Source organism: Pristiophorus japonicus, chromosome 5 (genome assembly GCF_044704955.1).
Source record: "Pristiophorus japonicus isolate sPriJap1 chromosome 5, sPriJap1.hap1, whole genome shotgun sequence".
NCBI lineage: Eukaryota > Metazoa > Chordata > Chondrichthyes > Pristiophoridae > Pristiophorus > Pristiophorus japonicus.
In genome coordinates this window covers 137,311,419-137,329,278 of record NC_091981.1, presented here as the reverse complement: position 1 = coordinate 137,329,278, position 17,860 = coordinate 137,311,419, and the positions used below count along the sequence as shown (strand labels likewise).

The window sequence follows — 17,860 nt, the reverse complement described above, 5'->3', positions numbered from 1 at the left end:
TGATGAAGGGTGCACACTCAAAAAGATTTTCATGACATTAAATCGAGGTCCCGTCTGCTCTCTCAAGTGGAAGTAAAAGATCCCATGGCACTATTTCGAAGAGCACGGGAGTTGTCCCCGGTGTCCTGGCCAATATTTATCCCGTAAACAACATACCAAAAAAAAACCTGATGATCTGGTCATTTTCACATTGCTGTTCGTGGGAGCTTGCTGGTGCGCAAATTGGCTGCAGCATTTCCTACATTACAACAGTGACTACATTTCAAAAGTATTTTGGCTGTCAAGCGCTTTGAGATGTCCGGTAGTTGTGAATGGTGCTATATAAATCCAAGACTTTCTTTCTTCTTTCTTGGCTGTCTCACAAGTGGATTTATCACAACTCTGTGACACCATTCATAAAGATGGTAAGCATTAAAAAAAATCAGAGGAACTTTTCTTAGCATAGGGTTCTATTGCAGTCTTATAACAGCTATTAATAAAACACACTCCCGTTAAAAATATGAAAAGTATCAACAGTTTGCTCACAACCAACTCTCTTCCACAGTACAGCTCTCCATACAGTTACATTGGTGTGAAATCAAATTATAACATTGCACATGGAGGAATGTTATTCTGAATAACTTCATAGTATATTGTGATTGTAATGATGGTGAAACTGTCAGCGTTTCCTGTCATTACTCTGTGAAACTGAGAGCAACTTTTGGAGTCAGCATATACGCAGTTAAATGCCGAAATCCCGAAGTTGCTGTCAGTGATACCCTGTTCCTCCACAGGGTGTGCTGTTGCAGTCCTCGCAGGTGGAAATCAATTAGAAATCACTGAGTTGACGTGAACTTTCATTTTTCTATGCACTATTCTCACTGTAAAAGCAATTGAAAAAGTTAAGCCTTATTGAATGAGATGTAACTGAGTTTTTAACGGCATACTAAGTCATAATTACTGCAGAATAACCTCTCTAGCCCTGAAAAACTAATTTTATATTTGTGGAGTTTTATTTTCTCCATTCAATGATGAACATTTCATAGATTTGTAAAATAAAAACTATATTTTTAAAAGTTTGTTTATGATATTTCAGCTTCTACCTTCATCCCATGTGGATGTCCCAATCTTTATTTTGCTTTCTGTAAAATTATAAAAAGTGAATGATAAAATCTGCGTGTTACTTCCTGGTTTTCTGTCTGAGATTTCTTCAATGTGATTGGTTGTTTAGCTTGCTTGATGATACAATTGTTGTGGAATGTCAGAGAGCCCCTATAAATGGCACCAAATGAAATTAAGATTGGAAAGGATGAAATCGACGCAACAGAGCCCATTAAAATTTTGAGGGAAGTTTTCTTCAAGGTCAGCGGCAAGTTCCGTCGCTTCTCTGCTAACCACAAAATGCAGGTCATTATGATTGTGTGTAGTTCGAAGTTTTCCAATGGACTTTCCATAGCATATACATTAAGAAATGATGGGGAGAAATTGGGTGCATTTGCTCCTCCCAAAAGCTAAATTTGGAGTTTAGTGACAGTGCAATGGCGTTGTGCTCCGATCGCCTGCGCCCGGAGATCGTGACATCATCAGCATATGCATTGCCCTGTTAGTGCCCCGGCCTCTTAATTGGGTTTTACCCCATAAGCAGTGTGGGGCAAAAATTAAAGGGGAGGTGGCCGGCTGCTTTTGAGAAAAATCTGCCTTTTTCGTTGTTGCTCCGGTTGCGGTTTGTTCGCGGGGTCGTTGCCACAATCGCTCAGCCCAGCAATCTGCTTGAGTGCCCGGCATCTCGCATGGCTCCCCCAATCCCCGGTGGTCCAGATAGGTGGCTTCTTCTTTGGCAGAGTATGCAACTTAGGCTCTTCCCTCCAATTGAGGGAAGATCCCCTCATACACGGCAGTGCTACGTGGCTCTTGATTTAATGCTCCACTTCCTTCCAGGGTGGTAACCCAAATTTAGCGAGCGAGGCGGGAATTCCACACCTGGCACAAAGTTTCCTGCAGCCCGGAAGTTACCGCCCCTAAATGGGGCAATAATGAATTTCTAGGCCTACAGCTTTTCAAAGAAGGCACAATATTAAAATGAAAGGAATGATGCTGATTTTAATCAAAATTACAAATTAAAATTGGAGTTTTAGGTCTTCAGCTTTTTTTTTGTTAGATTGTTTATTTCAAGCACTTTTCAATACTCCAGCTTTTTGTCTTTTTTTTGTCTAACTTTAGTATATTTGGCACATTCTTTCTCCCCCATCAATTTCTCTCCAGTCCACTGTACCAAAGGTGTTGATTCTTGCTAAGCTATAATTCCACAGATACTAACAACCCTCCAACACCTTGTCCAAGTGACCATTCTTCATATGTTATCTGAGAGAGTTAATACCAGCATGAGGGACATCACAATTTAGATTCTCTCTTTTTTCTTGAAAGTTTATTGTTTTGTTTACCTTTTGTCGAATGTACTGAGCCATCTTGCTGAGTTCCAATAGTAAAGTACCATGGAACCTATTGGTTCACAAGTATGACAATGAGGAAAATTTTCATCCAACATTTATGAATTTATTACTACAGAAAAATACAAATGGCTCAAATAAATTATTCCTTAAGTAGCTAAACTATACAGATCAGGAAGGTCCCATATGCAATTTGCTCTGCAATATCTGATCTTAGCTAAAGGGTGCGAGAAATGGTCTCAGCATCTCTGCATTATAGAGGGCATAATGGTTCCAAATTTCCCCTTCTGGAAGTTGATGTGTGCATCCTGGGTGAGGAGAGGATCAGGCTAATCTGTAAAGCCCCCTGTAGTCAAATGGCTTTATCACACAGAAGGTTGATGTTTATATGTGAACAATGGCCATCCAAATTAAGAACCAGAGGGTGACTGGCACTCATGGAACTGGCCACCAATGAGGTGTCATAACATCCAGGAGAAGAAGGGAGGAGAGAAATGCTGCTGAAATTTGGCAAGAAAAAAGAAATAATAATAAGAGGCAAATAAAATTATGTTTATCAAGAAAATTGTGCCTAGCAAATAGGGAATTCAGTGGGAAGATCCACAGGATATGATTTATATTCTGTGGCTGACTTGATAACTCAGCAGTGAGTTATGGCTATCTTCGTGAGTGAGATACAAACCACATCCCTTGAATCTAAATGTTGTATTCTGCTTAATCCAAGAAAGAAATAGATATTTTTTTTTTTGAAACTAGAAATCACACGAGTTTAATGATGCACTGGATTCTTTTGTGGTACAGGTTCAATGCAGCGGGAGGCAGTGCAAGTGCTATTGTGAGATATGAGTCTATTCTGTAAATATCCTTTCCAAATATATTGCCAAAAATAGATCAAGTGATGAGAATGCAATTTCATGTCACTTTTATAAAATGTGGATGAAAGCATGGATATACATAGTTTGATCATACTTTCTTAAGATAGCTTGCTTTTTTTAAACAATATTTAGATTTTTTGTGCTCGGCGATGAGTTATGATGGAAAACCTTGGATTGTATGAACATCACCATGGAACATTACCTAGAATTCACTTCAAGTAGAAGAAGCAATGCTATCCCCAGGTATAATATTCCACCAGGATAATTGTGCATAGTTTGAACACTTGGTAAATTATTGTGTTTGGAAACACACTATTGGACATCTTTTAAGTAAGACTGAGTTTGGAAGATGCAGAGTCACACTGTATTTAGGGTCCCAATGTTCTGAGCCATGGAGCTTGTGTGGAGTCAATTAATTGATGTCTGGATCAGCAATAGTAGTTCTTCAACTGGCCTAAGTCCCAGAGATATTGAAGGATAATAAATAGTGAGTGTTTCTGCAACTAATTGAAATCCAGAGAATCCTGGTGTCAAGTGCATGTGTGTCTGGCTGTGCAAGTGAGGCAGGATCAGGATTGGGTATTGCATGATGATGCTCACAGTTGAATATCCAATTGACAGTCACTGTCTAGGTTTATACATGAAGAATGGCCACTTCAGCAAACTACTGGAGGGCTGACAGCACCCATGCTTTATAATCTACTATCAAGAGAGGAAGAAAACTGGAAGAAAACATTTGAGTAATTTACAGTGATTCATTTTTATATTAGCATCAAATGTGGCTCAGTGACTAGCACTCTCACCTCTGAGTCAGAAGGTTGTGGGTTCAAGTCCCTCTCCAGAGAGACTTGAGCACAAAAATCTAGGCTGACATTTCAGTGCAATGCTGAGAGAGGTGTCATCTTTCAGATGAGACATTAAACTAAGGCCCTTTCTGCTCTCTCAGGTGGATGTAAAAGATCCCATAGCACTATTTCAAAGAAGAGCAGGGGAATTAAGTCCAATGGCCAATATTTATCCCTCAATCAACATAATAAAAAAATGATTATCTGGTCATTATCACATTGTTGTTTGCGCAGATTGACTGCTGCATTTCCTACATTACAACAATGACTCCATTTTAAAAGCACTTCATTGGCTGTAAAACACTTTGGAATATCCGGTGATCATTTTTTAAAATATTCATTCATGGGATGTAGATGTTGCCGGCAATGCCAACATTTATCGCCCATCCCTATATTCACAAATAATATAATAACATTCAGATTTTTAATTGACATAAAATAATATAAAACAACAAACACACTCCAAAATCAACATTATATCTTTATAATTAAATGTTTGTTTTATAAGGGTATGGTAACCTAGTGATTATGATACCAGACTAGCAACTCAGATGTCAGCAGTTCAAATTCCACCATGGCAAGTTATGAAATTCAATTCAAGAAATCTGTGTGCTGGTTTGTGGGCTAGTAACAACAACAACAACAATTTGTATTTATATAGTGCCTTTAATGTAATAAAACATCCCAAGGGGCTTCACAGGAGTGTTAAAAAAAAATAAACTCGACTGAGCTATATAAGAAAAAATTACGGCAGATGACCAAAAGCTTAGTCAAAGAGGTAGGTTTTAAGGAGCATCTTAAAGGAGGAAAGAGAGGTAGAGAGGTGGAGAGGTTTAGGGAGGGAGTTCCAGCACTTAGGGCCCAGGCAACTGACGGCATGGCCACCGATGGTTAAGCAGATATAATCAGGGATGCTCAAGAGGGCAGAATTTGAAGAACGCAGATATCTCGATAGATTGTGAGGCTGAAGGAGATTACAAAGATAGGGAGGGGTGAGGCCATGTAAACAAGGATGAAAATTTTGAAATCGAGGCATTGCTTATAGGGGGTGTCACAGTTGTGTGAGGCTGACTGGTTGGGCTGGGTGCTCTTTGCCTTTCCATCATTGTTCATAGGTTTATATGTAATTTTTAGGGCTGCTGACCAAGGGCCATGTGGCTCTTTGTCGGCCGGTGCGGATACGATGGGCCGAAACGGCCTCCTTCTGTGCTGTAAATTTCTATGTTTCTATGCTTCCTTCTATGTTAACCGGGAGCCAATGTAGGTCAGCGAGCACAGGGGTGATGGGTGAATGGGACTTAGTATGAGTTAGGACATGGGTTGCTGAGTTTTGGATGACCTCAAGTTTATGTAGGGTAGAATGTGGGAGGCCAGCCAGGAGTGCACTGGAGTCGAGGTAACAAAGGCATAGATGAGGGTTTCAGCAGCAGATGAGCTGAGGCTGGGGTGGAGACAAGCAATGTTATGGAAAATAGTACCAGAATGATAACCATGACACATTTTTGATTGTTGTTAAAAAAACACCAGCTAGTTCATTAATGTCAATCACCTCCTGAGAACACATGAATAGAAACTGAAAAAATATTGGAACTAAAAGTGGAAAAATCACTGGCCCCTGATGGCATGTATCCTTGAATATAAAGGAAAGTCAGAGAGGAAATAGCAGAGGCTCTGACCATAATCTTTCAGACAGTCTTGGATACGGAAATTGTGCCAGAGGGCTGAAGCATTGCTATTGTTACACTTCTACTGAAGGAAAAAGAAAGGGATTAACCAATGAGAGGAAGGAGAATGGATTCACTAAGGTGGTACATGGGATGAGAAGCTGTAATTATGACTGGAGAAACTGGTACTCATTTCTTTAAAACAAAGAAGGAAATCTGGTTAAAATATTGATAATTATGAAAGGTGTTGATAAGTTAGGAAAAAGGATTCCTACTGGTCAGTGAGTCATAATGCAAGGACAACATTTCAAGATATTGTCAAAAGAATAAAGAAAGTGGTTAGAAGATTATTATTTCTTACACAGAGAGTTGTTAGGACATAGAATGTCCTATTACAGAAACAGTGACAGAAGCAGAATCTAGAATAGTTTTAAACGAGAAGTGGATTAATAATTGAACAAGAAAAAAATTAAAGGATATGGGAAAAAAGCAAGGATTTGGGCCTCAGTGAATAGCTGTTCCAAAGAATCAGCATATGGGCCAAATCATCACCTTCTGTGCTGTATTATTAAATTAAAGCATGTCATGCATTAAATTCACAGTGTGGCATTATTAACATATAGAATCATAGAAATTGCAGCATTGAAGCAGGCCATTTAATCCATTAAATCTGTGCTAGTGCTAGCTTTTCAGCATGAGCAATGTATGTAATCCCATTTCCCTGCACTTTCCCCAGATACTTTCATATTCTTCTTTTTGAAATACTATACAATTCTACTTTAAATAATATTGTGGCTAATAATCCAATGAAATGTCCTAAAACACTTCAGTTGCCAGGATTCTATATTATCAGTTACAAAGGTTTGTGACCTACTCCATGCCAATGCAATCAGTTGAGGGCAATTCAGCCAGGAATTGCCTTGTGAAGTAGGAGCTTTCACACAATTTTGCACAAGATTCATTAAGCCCACAAGGGTTATTCAAATGAGACTGAAACCCTATGATGTGAATGGAGCGTCTGAACAGTGCTCCAGATCCTCACCACTTGTAAACAATGGGTACTGAAGGGGAGGCCCATTTTTGAAATTAATTATTTCTCCAGGGTGTTTATGTCCCTGCAATTAGGCCCTTGAGTTTACGTCCCTGTATTTGTTTGGCCTACAGTTGCTGTATTGAAATTATATCATCCATTCCATAGTCACTGCCTCAATGGTCATTTGTGGTTTAGCATTCTGTATTCTAATAAGCCTCTGCATGAAAAAAAACTTCTAATTTTCCCCTTCATTCTAATAATCTTGAGTCCATGCCCCCCTCTTACTTACTCTCCAATCAGTAGGGACAGTTTTTAAATATTTACCCACTCAAATTTTGAAAATTTCAATTAGATGGCCCTTAACCTTCTCTAATCCAATTTTAAAGCCCTTCTTCATCACTATAACCTCACATTCCTTATATAATTCTAGCAACTGTTCACTATATCCTTTCTATGTCTCTAATACCCTTTCTAAAATAGTGCCCAGAATTGCAATCAATATTCCAACTGTGGCCTCATCAATATCTTGTACGAATTCAGTATAACTTCCTTACGTTTCTATCCAGTGCCCTACATATAAAATCCAGACTCTCATTTGGGTTTTTAATAGTCTTTTCTATGTGCACCCTTATTTTTAGAAATTGCTGATCCTGAAATTTCATGGGGCTTCACTCAGTTTCCCATTATAAGTTTGGCAGGAGACCGGCCGAATCCTCAGAGAAATTATGCAAGTAGCGGAAAAGAGTCATTTTTGCCATTTCTCTCATTTCACCTGTCTCTCATCAAAGTTACAAGAGTCTGCGGAGTTTCAGGATCATTGTATCGTCACTCTTAGATCCCTTTATCACTTACATTAGACTTATTTTCACTTTTGTTTTTCCTAAAACCTACAAGTTCACATTTCCCTCTGTTGATCTATTTCTGCCATCCATCTGGCTATGCCTCTAACCTGTGTATGTCCACTTCTATTCTCCCACATTCTTCCTCACAGCTCATTACACCCACAATTTGATATCAGCAAAAGGTTCAATATCATTCTTCCTGCTGAAGCCCAAGTCATTTATAAACCTGGAAATCAAAAGAAGGCCTGGCACAGATCCCTGGGGACACCACTACCCACAGAGTCTTCTGGAGAATATTATTCTGCTATTCTCCAGCAGCAGCCATGGTCAATGTGATCTCATGGGCAGCAGTTATGGTGAATGTGATCTCCTGGGCTAGTTTGAGTTGCCAAAGGAGTCAGAGAGAAGTTTTCCAGGTTTTTTTTTGCCTTAATTGGCTCGGATTTTTAACTATTTTTTCACTTCATTTAAGAGATTATATGGCTCCTGGTGGGTAGGGAGTGTGTGTATTGAGATGTGTAAGGCATCACAACTATATGCATAAGGCACAGGCTAGATGTCCCTACTGGTCTTTTACTATCCTTCTGTATGTTCATATGCCCTTCACTTCCTCCGTTCTGTTTCACCATTCCTCTCTGTCTGTGGTGTGACCATCTTCTGGTATGTGTTTAATTACAACCCGTTCATATTTTAACGAAGGTTTGACTCCAGCCCAAACTGCAGGCATGGAAATCTTCTCTCTTCTGATAGTGGGAAGCCTGAGGAAAATACTCAACTCAGTCCTGAGCGATACAGAGAACACAGCAGAAATTGGACCTGAATTCACACTGTCATTGGAAGAGGCTGAAAGAATGGCACTGGCGTAGGGAATGGAAGTGCCGAACTTGTGCAGTAGGAGGCGCTCTTTTGTCAGGATTAAATTCGTTACCGGGCCACTGGAGAGCCCTTCCAACCGTTATTCTTTACACCTGAAATCAGAGTCTAAACACAATTCATTTTACAAGCCTGAATCTAATTTCAATATTCTACTTGTGAAGTTTTACACACGCATAGAAACTACACTTGCAACTTGGGATAATAGCTCCGTGTAACGCAAAGCAATTTTTACTTGGTTCCCGATGCCGAATAAGTTTTCAGCTGGATGCGAATATACCGCCCGGTCACATAGAGGTGTGCGGGCTTTATGCTGGGCCTGATCCAGTCAAAACCTAAGTTTCGAAATGGGCATTAATCAGCCGGGCATCAAATATTACAAATCCTAAAATACATCAAATGTCATTTCATCCCGATTAACCCTGGAATTAGAAAATGATAAATTTTATTGTTTAAACTAACATTTAAACCAATATTGCTTCAGTTTGCACACGTCTACATTAAACAGCACACTACTAACAAAAGATACATTTTAAATTGTGAACATAATAATGTATAGTTAATAGGTGGCAATTGTATCGTTTATATTTGCAAGCGCTCGTTGAATAACGAGTGATAGACAGACATTTTCCCAATCAGAACTAATGTCGGTTCTAAGTTCATTCTTTTAGCAGTGAGAAATCAGAAGAGCGAGGATCTAACGCCATTTCAAATTACTTTTTTTTAAAGAGGAGTGGAACTATCACTGATACTGAATTTGATATCTGTTCAATTGAGTATCTGAGGAGAGGGGGAAGAATTGCTCCCAGCTCGGTGTTCAGGCTGACAGTGGTACAGATACCCACCAATGGATATTATTTAGCGGGTAGGAGGAACCACACCCGCCAGTGCAATGTTCGCAATTCACATCTGTTCCTTCAAGGGTTGAAAAAATTATAGACAAGACGAAAAGTCCCGTGTTAGAACTGTCTGTAACGATCAGAAAATAAAAGACAAGATTTGATGGAAATCATTGTGGGGTTGGTTGATAACTGTGGACATGTTAAAACTGTAAGCTAAGGAAGCAAAGACAACTGACGCTAGTTCGATCGAATTGTAAAATGAATACAAAGAAGTGAAAATTGTGATATATTTTATTACAGTAGCCTGGCATTTCACAGCTATCACAAAAGCAAAATACTGCGGATGCTGGAATCTGGAATAAAAACAGAAAATGCTGGAAATCTCAGCGGGTCAGGCAGCATCTGTGGAGAGGAAGCAGAGTTAACGTTTCAGGTCTGTGACCCTTGGTCAGAACTGGAGGGCCTTCGGAAAGAACACATTCTTAAGGAGCACTGAAAGTGGGAGGGGAAGAAAGAAAAGGGAAGGTCTGTTATAGCTTCGAAGGTAGGAGAGATTAGAGAGAAAGGGATGATGGGCCAAATTGAAATTCCACAGTTATCCCTGGACTGCACCATAGTGACCCTTCCAGATAACGTACAATAGTGTGTTTGATAGTCGGCCACTAAGTTCAAGTGCATCAGGATTTTATTTTCACATTGAAATAAGTCGCAGTACTTTTCTATTCACAAAGGCGCACGTTGTTTCGCTGTTTCCTCTGTAATGGCCACAGAGGAAAGAGAAAGGAATGTGTCAACAGGTCAAACAATAAGCATGAGCAACACTGCAGGGAAATTCAGCACACCACACAACAAACGGCGACAGTACTGCATACACAACTGGAAGAATGCAACTGCGTGATTTTTGTTTTTTTTATTTACTTCGCCGTTTACAAACAGGTGCCGATGTTTATTTCTGTTTCAGTCATTTCAAAAGAATGCCACACGCCAGTTACTGATTTCCATTCACAAGCATCAACCAGGTTCAACGCACACAGAAACTGGGCCGTTTGACTCCTGTCTCAGAAAGGCAACACTGTGCAAGAGGAGATTTACTGTACGCGCCTTTAAGGACATCCATTATGTAACAGTGTCTAACCGAAATACGTTTTAAAGGTTAATGCCAAAATAATTAAACTTGCGATTCGTTTAACTTTTCCTGTGAAGCCTAAGCCCTCCCACCTGCAGGTATAACTAGCCAGAATCAACAGTTATCAAAAGCCAATTAGTCCCCGTGTGAACCTTCAACAAAAGGAGAGCCGCCGTTTCTAAGGCATCCAGTTGCAATGCTTGAGAACAATGGCTGGATAAGTGGCATCCACAATTTCCAACATTGCACCCCGCTCTTTCTCTCCCGGTATCACATTTGTAGTTCTCAAAAATTCTTTACATCAGCATTTCCGAATTGTAAATCACAATGTTAAGTAGTTTTTCTGTTTTTTTTTACTTCTTCAATAAATACATAACTTACTATGCATCAATTTAGTCTCTCTCTCTACAATCACGGGTTTTTGTTAGTAATATCTCAATGGATACATGTATATATATATATATATAAGGATTATTTCCTTTCCAGATTGATCTTTATATAATTGTGTAATACGTCGCGAAAAGTTTAAGCAAATACTAATGTTTTATATACTATGCAGTTTTGAGCTGTGACATTGAATAGCTCTTTTATGATATATTCGTTCCCCGTATATTGCATTATTGATATGAAGTCTCCTATATTCAAAGTATTTTGACGTGCACAATTTTAAACCAATTTCAAATCATAAATGGCTGGTATTTTGTATGGTAGGGTCATGGAAAGACAAGATTATATTTAAACGCTAAAATCGTCTACTGTAGTCCAACTGCTTAAAGTGAAATGCTTTGGCAGTATCGCCTCCTGGTTCCCTATGAGAATTTGGGATATAATTAGCACATCTTTCTAAGCAATAGCAATACGATGAAGATTCCTTTGTATGCAGTATCTGTCAAATATATATAATCATTCTGGAGTTGGATTCTCCTCTTGATTCAAAAGATCTGTCATAAACGAGATATAGACAATGGCAAGACGCAGAGTCTCAATTCTAGACAGTCGTTTTTCGTAAGCAAAGGTAGGCACTTTTTTCCTTAACTGATCAAATGCTTCATTCAGACTAAACATCCTTTTCCTCTCCCTGACGTTGGCAGCCTGACGCTGGGCATAAGTTATCACGCGTTTCCTTTTGGGTCTGACCATCAGGGAATTGAGAGAGCCCATCTTGAAGGATGTTCCCTGCCCTCCAAATCCATCCACCTGCTCCGTGTCTTCTCCAAATGGAATTGACTCGTCCTCAAACGCCCGTATCCCAGCAAAATCGCACAGCCTGTCACAAAGGTCCACGCTGTGCACCGAGCTGACTTCGGTCTGGTCTGATTCTGGGGAGCACAGGGCAAAATCTGATTCTGTAACAAAGTCCAGAACAGAAGAGTCCATGAAGTTTTCTTGAAATTCCATTGTTTTTGTGTAGACTCAAAAGATAACTTTCAATAGTACGTCTGGCGAAACAGGTGATACCATGTCAGTTCTGGCACAATCTCCGTTGCTGTTATTGCCTGTTGTGTGGTGAGGACATCAATATTTATAACCGCAAAGCAAATAGGATTAAAACAGAGAAAATAGAGACTACAAAAGGAAATATCCGAGTTTAACACTGATGAGTGCAGACAACCGACACTTTCAGGCGCGTGGATACCTCAAGGAGAACTTTAAAAATGACTGCATCCTTTCAAAGCCATCAACTTTAGATCCTTGTTGGCAATAGTCCCCAGATCTTACCTGCTGTGTGTTTTTAAATCTTCTTAGCATACTTGGGAACGCAATTATTTCGTGTTTTCCAAAGCAGCCAGTTTGTTTCTCTTTCTCGCGGACTGATCTAGTAAACTCTGCTGAAATCTCCAGGGTCCTTGACAAGTGCATGTATGGTTTAATGATGTTGGAAAGACAGGACCTGCACACAAAGGGTCACCATGAACTGTTGACGTTGTATCCCAGTGCAATGGAAGCTGAATAATGGGATCTCCATTATACTAACTAAGCAGTGGAGGGGACCGTATATAACATTCCTGTGAATAACTTAGACAGCTTTCTTCAGCAAATAAGTTAAACAATCTCACCCAAGTAGCAGCCAAAATAAAGAACCAAGATTTTTCGTTGAGTTTTATCTTTTGTACACAGCCAGGACTATTGAAACTTTCTATATTCGTTCGTTTGTGCCAGAAATTGCTGTCAATTTTTTTTGTAGTTACTTGAATTGTTAATGTTTAGGAAATAATGTTTGAAACAAATTATAGACAACATTCTTACAACGTTGCTATCCATGGTATGGGTGGAGTCCATTGGCATTTTAACCTCTGTTGTTTGAATCAATCTTTTTAAAAGTGCTTCATTCCAATTTTAGCAGCCTCTGAATTGTTGAAAATATGTTCATTTGCAATGTGTTTTCTAATCAAGTTGTGCATCTGTCTCAGGTGAGCCGTTTACAAAAGGAAGTATGATTGCGATCTTGATAAAGTTTCCCTTCGACCTGTGTACTGTTTCTAATGGGACATTGCTGTTTAAGCAAAGAGGAGTTCTGCCCCCGGTTGTGCAGTTGTTGCTAGGATTGTCTTGCGTTATTTGACACAATCACTAATGCTCGGCTGCTAATGAGCTTTTTCATGTACAACTTAAAATGAGAGTAAATATTTTCACGCTGCTTACGCTGGTAGCTTGTGTCTAAAAGAGCAAGTCCATTCGCTAGAAAGCCTTTTCCTCATTCATTGCACTTTCAGTCGGTATCCCGGCTTCATTATAAGCTGTCAGAGATCTGAACTAGACAAAAGTTGTTGATTCAAAAACAACCATCCTCCAACTTTTATTGCTGCATTAGGAAAGGAAATGCTTGCAGACCAGTCGTTTCACAGTAAAACTTCTCGGACGTCCCTCTGGATGTCACAACCCGTCCTGTTAATAACAGCGCACATCGAGCCCATAATCAGGAAATTGAATCTCAGCATTGGCTTTGGCAAACTGTATTGACCAACACCGAGGTAGATAAGATTAATTGAAGTCGTCAAACATACATAGAAATGAATAATTTATGTTTGGTTTATCCAATTTTACCTCATCGTCCTTACACTATCACACTTACTTTGACTATTTACAATTTATAGAGATAGAGCACATTTTAATCAAAATGCGAGAGATTACAAATGTAAAATGCAAATGACAGTAGGAAAGTCCATAATAGGTTAATTATCCTTCATAATTGCAGTCTTCATGTACTTTCTACTTTTAATCTAGAAAAGTGTAGATGTTGAAAAGATTTGATTGAGGTCTTTAAAATAAAGAAATAACTGGATTTGGTTCAAAACTGAGATTGCTAGATTTTTGTTAGGCAAGCGCATTAATGGTTATAGAACCAAGGCAGGTGGATGGAGATAAGATACAGATCAGCCATGATCTAATTGAATGGCGGAACAGGCTTGAGGGGCTGAATGGCCTATTCATATTCCTATGTTTTTATGTTCTTATATTCCTATGTAGACAGGCTATTTAAGTTAGATAGGTTAAGGAGGTCTAGGGGACAGTAATATAGCTTAGAACTAGGTTAGATGTCAGGAGATATTTCCTTTCACAGAAAGTCTTTGACTGAGGGAACAGGTTGCTGTCTCTTGCAATGAGTGTGGATTTGCTGCACATAATCAAAAAGGAGCTTCATTAACTCTTAACTATGGCCAATATCACTATTCGTAAAAGGTAGTTGGGGTAATGGGGGATGTGTCTCCAAATCACTATAGTCTTGTGGAACTTGTTTGATTGCCTCCAGGAATCAGAATGGAATTTCCAAGAGGTTTATTTCCACCTTCCCCCCCACCCCCAAATTGGCCCATGGCATATTTTCCTTTAACAGGATATTGGCTGCACCACAACAGTATGGAACATGCTTGACAGACCAAGTGGTCTTTTCTTGTCCATCAAGTGCATATGTTTTAAGTATAAACAGCAAGTTTTGATCGTGCATTCACTCTATAAGTGTAGTGTTGATGCAGAATGATTTGATTTACACTGATGCTGAAGTTATTCTGTAAATGTATCCTGAATCTGGAGTCAGGGTCCCTCTCACCTGGCATTGGAGCAAAATAGCATGAGCAGGTTGGGGAATTCTCACTGTGTTTTGCTTCAAAGTTAGTTGAGGCCTTCACACCCAATTTGCACACCACCAGGTAGAATTTTCATGGAGGTACCCCAAACTTCCATCATTAATTGGCAGAGATGACCAGAAATCCCAAAGAAATGGCTTAAATGGCTGTTTATATCGATTCTCTCACGTTTCAGCTGATTGCCTGCTGAAGTTACTGTAGGCCATCAGGGGAACTCCCATGGAAATTATATCCCCATAAGTTTAACATTGGTGCAAAGTTGAAACTGTTTCATAGTAATACTGAACATGTAAATCATTTTTTTCAGTGTCTCATGATATTTATCACTCAAATCCCAAATTTTCCAGACATTTACAATGATCATTACATTGATTTGCTCAAACACAGGAACACCTACACCTATAACTATGTGGCCATTTGCAATTTTAATCAGCATATCACAATCATCTCAGATCAAATAATTAAGCTGATCTCTGGAATATTAGCCCGATCTGAACTTTATTTTACACTGACATAAACAATATTTGTGAGAGTGGTACATAACAGCTATGCTAAACTTTCAGTCTCTCTAACAGCTTCAGAAAGGTGATTGCATTCAGGTACAAATTGAAGATTGACATCAGCAACAAATTCTTCATATACCTCGATGTAATAACTTTTTCGCATGGAACAGACAGCTAGAAAGTCAGGATATGTGGAATGACAATTTCCCATGGGACTATTACTATGCTGTTTCATTCAGAGGTAACCCATTCCCTTGACAGGAGTATTTTGTGCTCTTTATTTATGCTCTTAGGCTATTTGCTGGGTCTTGGACATTTTCAAAAGCTTTAATTTTATTTTTGTCTTTTCACCTTCACCTTTCCTCTCCTAAAAGTGATAACCTTTGCTGGGATACAGTTCCACAAGCATTGCAAACTCTCAGTATATCACCCAAGTAACTATGATTCATGTCTCATCCTTAACAGTGACTACTCAACTGCAGGGATCATTGGAATAAAACCTATTCCTGTCTTCACCTGGCAGATCTACCCTCAGCAAAGTCAATGGGTACAATCTGGAATAGAAATCCTCGTCAATTATTTCATTCCTAGTCCAGAATCAAATACATTTCTGCTTATTTTGCCTCAATATAAGATCACTTACTACATTAACTTGCAAAGTCATATGGATGTACAACGTTTAGTCAATGCTGTCCTTTCCTGGTCTATAGTTTCCAGTTTCCCTTACTCTCTATTTAATTCCTACTGGGTTGTCCTTGGAGACACTGGTATTACAGTTCCCTGATGAAAACCAGGTAGTTATATGTGCTCATTATTGTATGCTCTTCAGTAGTTCACTGGTGTCTCTGTTCTCTTTCTTTAATACAGGAATCTCCAGAATCCTGTCCAGAGAAAAATAAGTACCAAATGGACAACATAAGAACAGAAGAAATAGGAGCAGGATTAAGCCATTTGGCCTCTCGAGCCTGCCCTGCCATTCGATAAGATGATGGCTGATCTGATCATGGACTCAGTTCCACTTCCCTGCCCGCTCCCCATAACCCTTTGTTCCCTGATCACTCAAAAATCTGTCTATCTCCGCCTTAAATATATTCAATGACCCAGCCTCCACAGCTCTCGAGAGCAGAGAATTCCGCAGATTTACAATCCTCTGAGAGAAGAAATTCCTCCTCATAGTTATAAATGGGCGGCCCCTTATTCTGAGACTACGTCCCCGAGTTTTAGTTTCCCCTATGAGTGGAAATATCCTCTCTGCATCCATCTTGTCGAGCCCCCTCATTATCTTATATGTTTCAATAAGATCACCTCTCATTCTTCTGAACTCCAATGAGTAGAGGCCCAACCTACTAAACCTATCTTCGTAAGTCAACCCCCTCATCTCCGGAATCAACCAGTGAACCTTCTCTGAATAGCCTCCAATGCAAATATATCCTTCCTGTAGGGGAGGACGAAAACCCCTTCATTTTACCCAGAAGGAAAAGGGCTGTGGGATCGGCCTGTGCTGTGAATTGAAACCGATACAGTTTGACCTTGGCAGAGCAGTGATTGGATGGGGGAGGACACCCGAGGGCCAATGGTGGGACAGAGTCAGCCCGAAGCATGGGGCTTTCAAGCCAATGGGAGAGCACTTGCTCGAAAACTGTGGGACTGACTCACAGCCATTATCAGACTCTTGTCTTCCCCATGTTTACACTATGGAAGGAAATTATGCAGACCTTCAAAAAACTAGGGAACCCAAAACAAACCAAGGGCTTATGCAATGGCTACAGGAGGCCAACCCAATTAACACCTATTCAAACCTTGAGTAGGTTAGAAAAACTGAATTGGAGGAAAATTATGCAGACCTTCAGAAACCAGGGAACCCAAAACAACCCAAGGGCCTACACAATGGCTACAGGAGGCCAACGCAATCAACACCCACTTCAACCTTGAGTAGGTTAACATCAGTGGAAAAAACCCGCAATAATCTAAAACTGCTGCATTTTTCAAAATCACAAAGCCCACCAATGGGAAGAATCGATTTCAGCAGGAGAGGCGGACTGGATAATCTGGCTATAAAAAGGGGTTTCTGACGTAGTGTGGGTGGTTCCCTGCTCTCACGATCCAACAACCAGCAAGCCTCTCGACACTGAAGGAAAACCAGTGTCCGAAGACACCGAAGATAGAAGAAACAAACCACCAAACTGCAGAAAGGCACAGTAGTGAGTATAACCTCTGGTCCACGGAACCCCCAACTCAGTTAGGCCAGGAAAGGTGGGAGGTTGGGCATTGTACTGCTAAACTTGTGTAAAGACTTTCATTGTGTCTGTTTAGTGGGATTCAGGGGGATTGTTTTGTTTGTGTATTGCTGTTTGTTGAGATACACCTTGTCAAATAAATTGGAAGCCTAAGTTCCTCTTGGAATCACCTTTTCTCAGTTCTATTTTATTACATCTCAATTGCAAGAACGTCCTTCCTCAGATTTGGAGACCAAAACTGAACTCAATATTCCAGGTGAGGCCTCACCAAGGCCCTGTACAACTGCAGTAAGACCTTCCAGCTCCTATATTCAAATCCCCTAGCTATGAAGGCCAACAGACCATTTGCCTTCTTCACCACCTGCAGCACCTGTATGCCAACTTTCAATGATGAACCATGACACCCAGGTCTCGTTACACCTCCCCTTTTCCTAATTTGCCGCCATTCAGATAATATTCTGACTTTGCGTTTTTGCTCCCAAAGTGGATAACCTCACATTTATCCACAT

General features: G+C 39.8%; 1 protein-coding gene across 1 annotated transcript; it reads right to left on the bottom strand.

Annotated features, from left to right (window-relative positions):
• Positions 1–11,429: 11,429 nt before the first annotated feature.
• LOC139264111 (fer3-like protein) lies at positions 11,430–11,924 on the bottom strand. Its single transcript, XM_070880202.1, has one exon. The coding sequence runs from the start codon at positions 11,922–11,924 to the stop codon at positions 11,430–11,432; it is 495 nt and encodes a 164-aa protein (XP_070736303.1).
• Between the last annotated feature and the right edge of the window lie 5,936 nt (positions 11,925–17,860).

Bases quoted from the DNA above. Each gene is read 5' to 3' on its own strand.
- LOC139264111 (XM_070880202.1), bottom strand. From the start codon at position 11,924: ATGGAATTTCAAGAAAACTTCATGGACTCTTCTGTTCTGGACTTTGTT.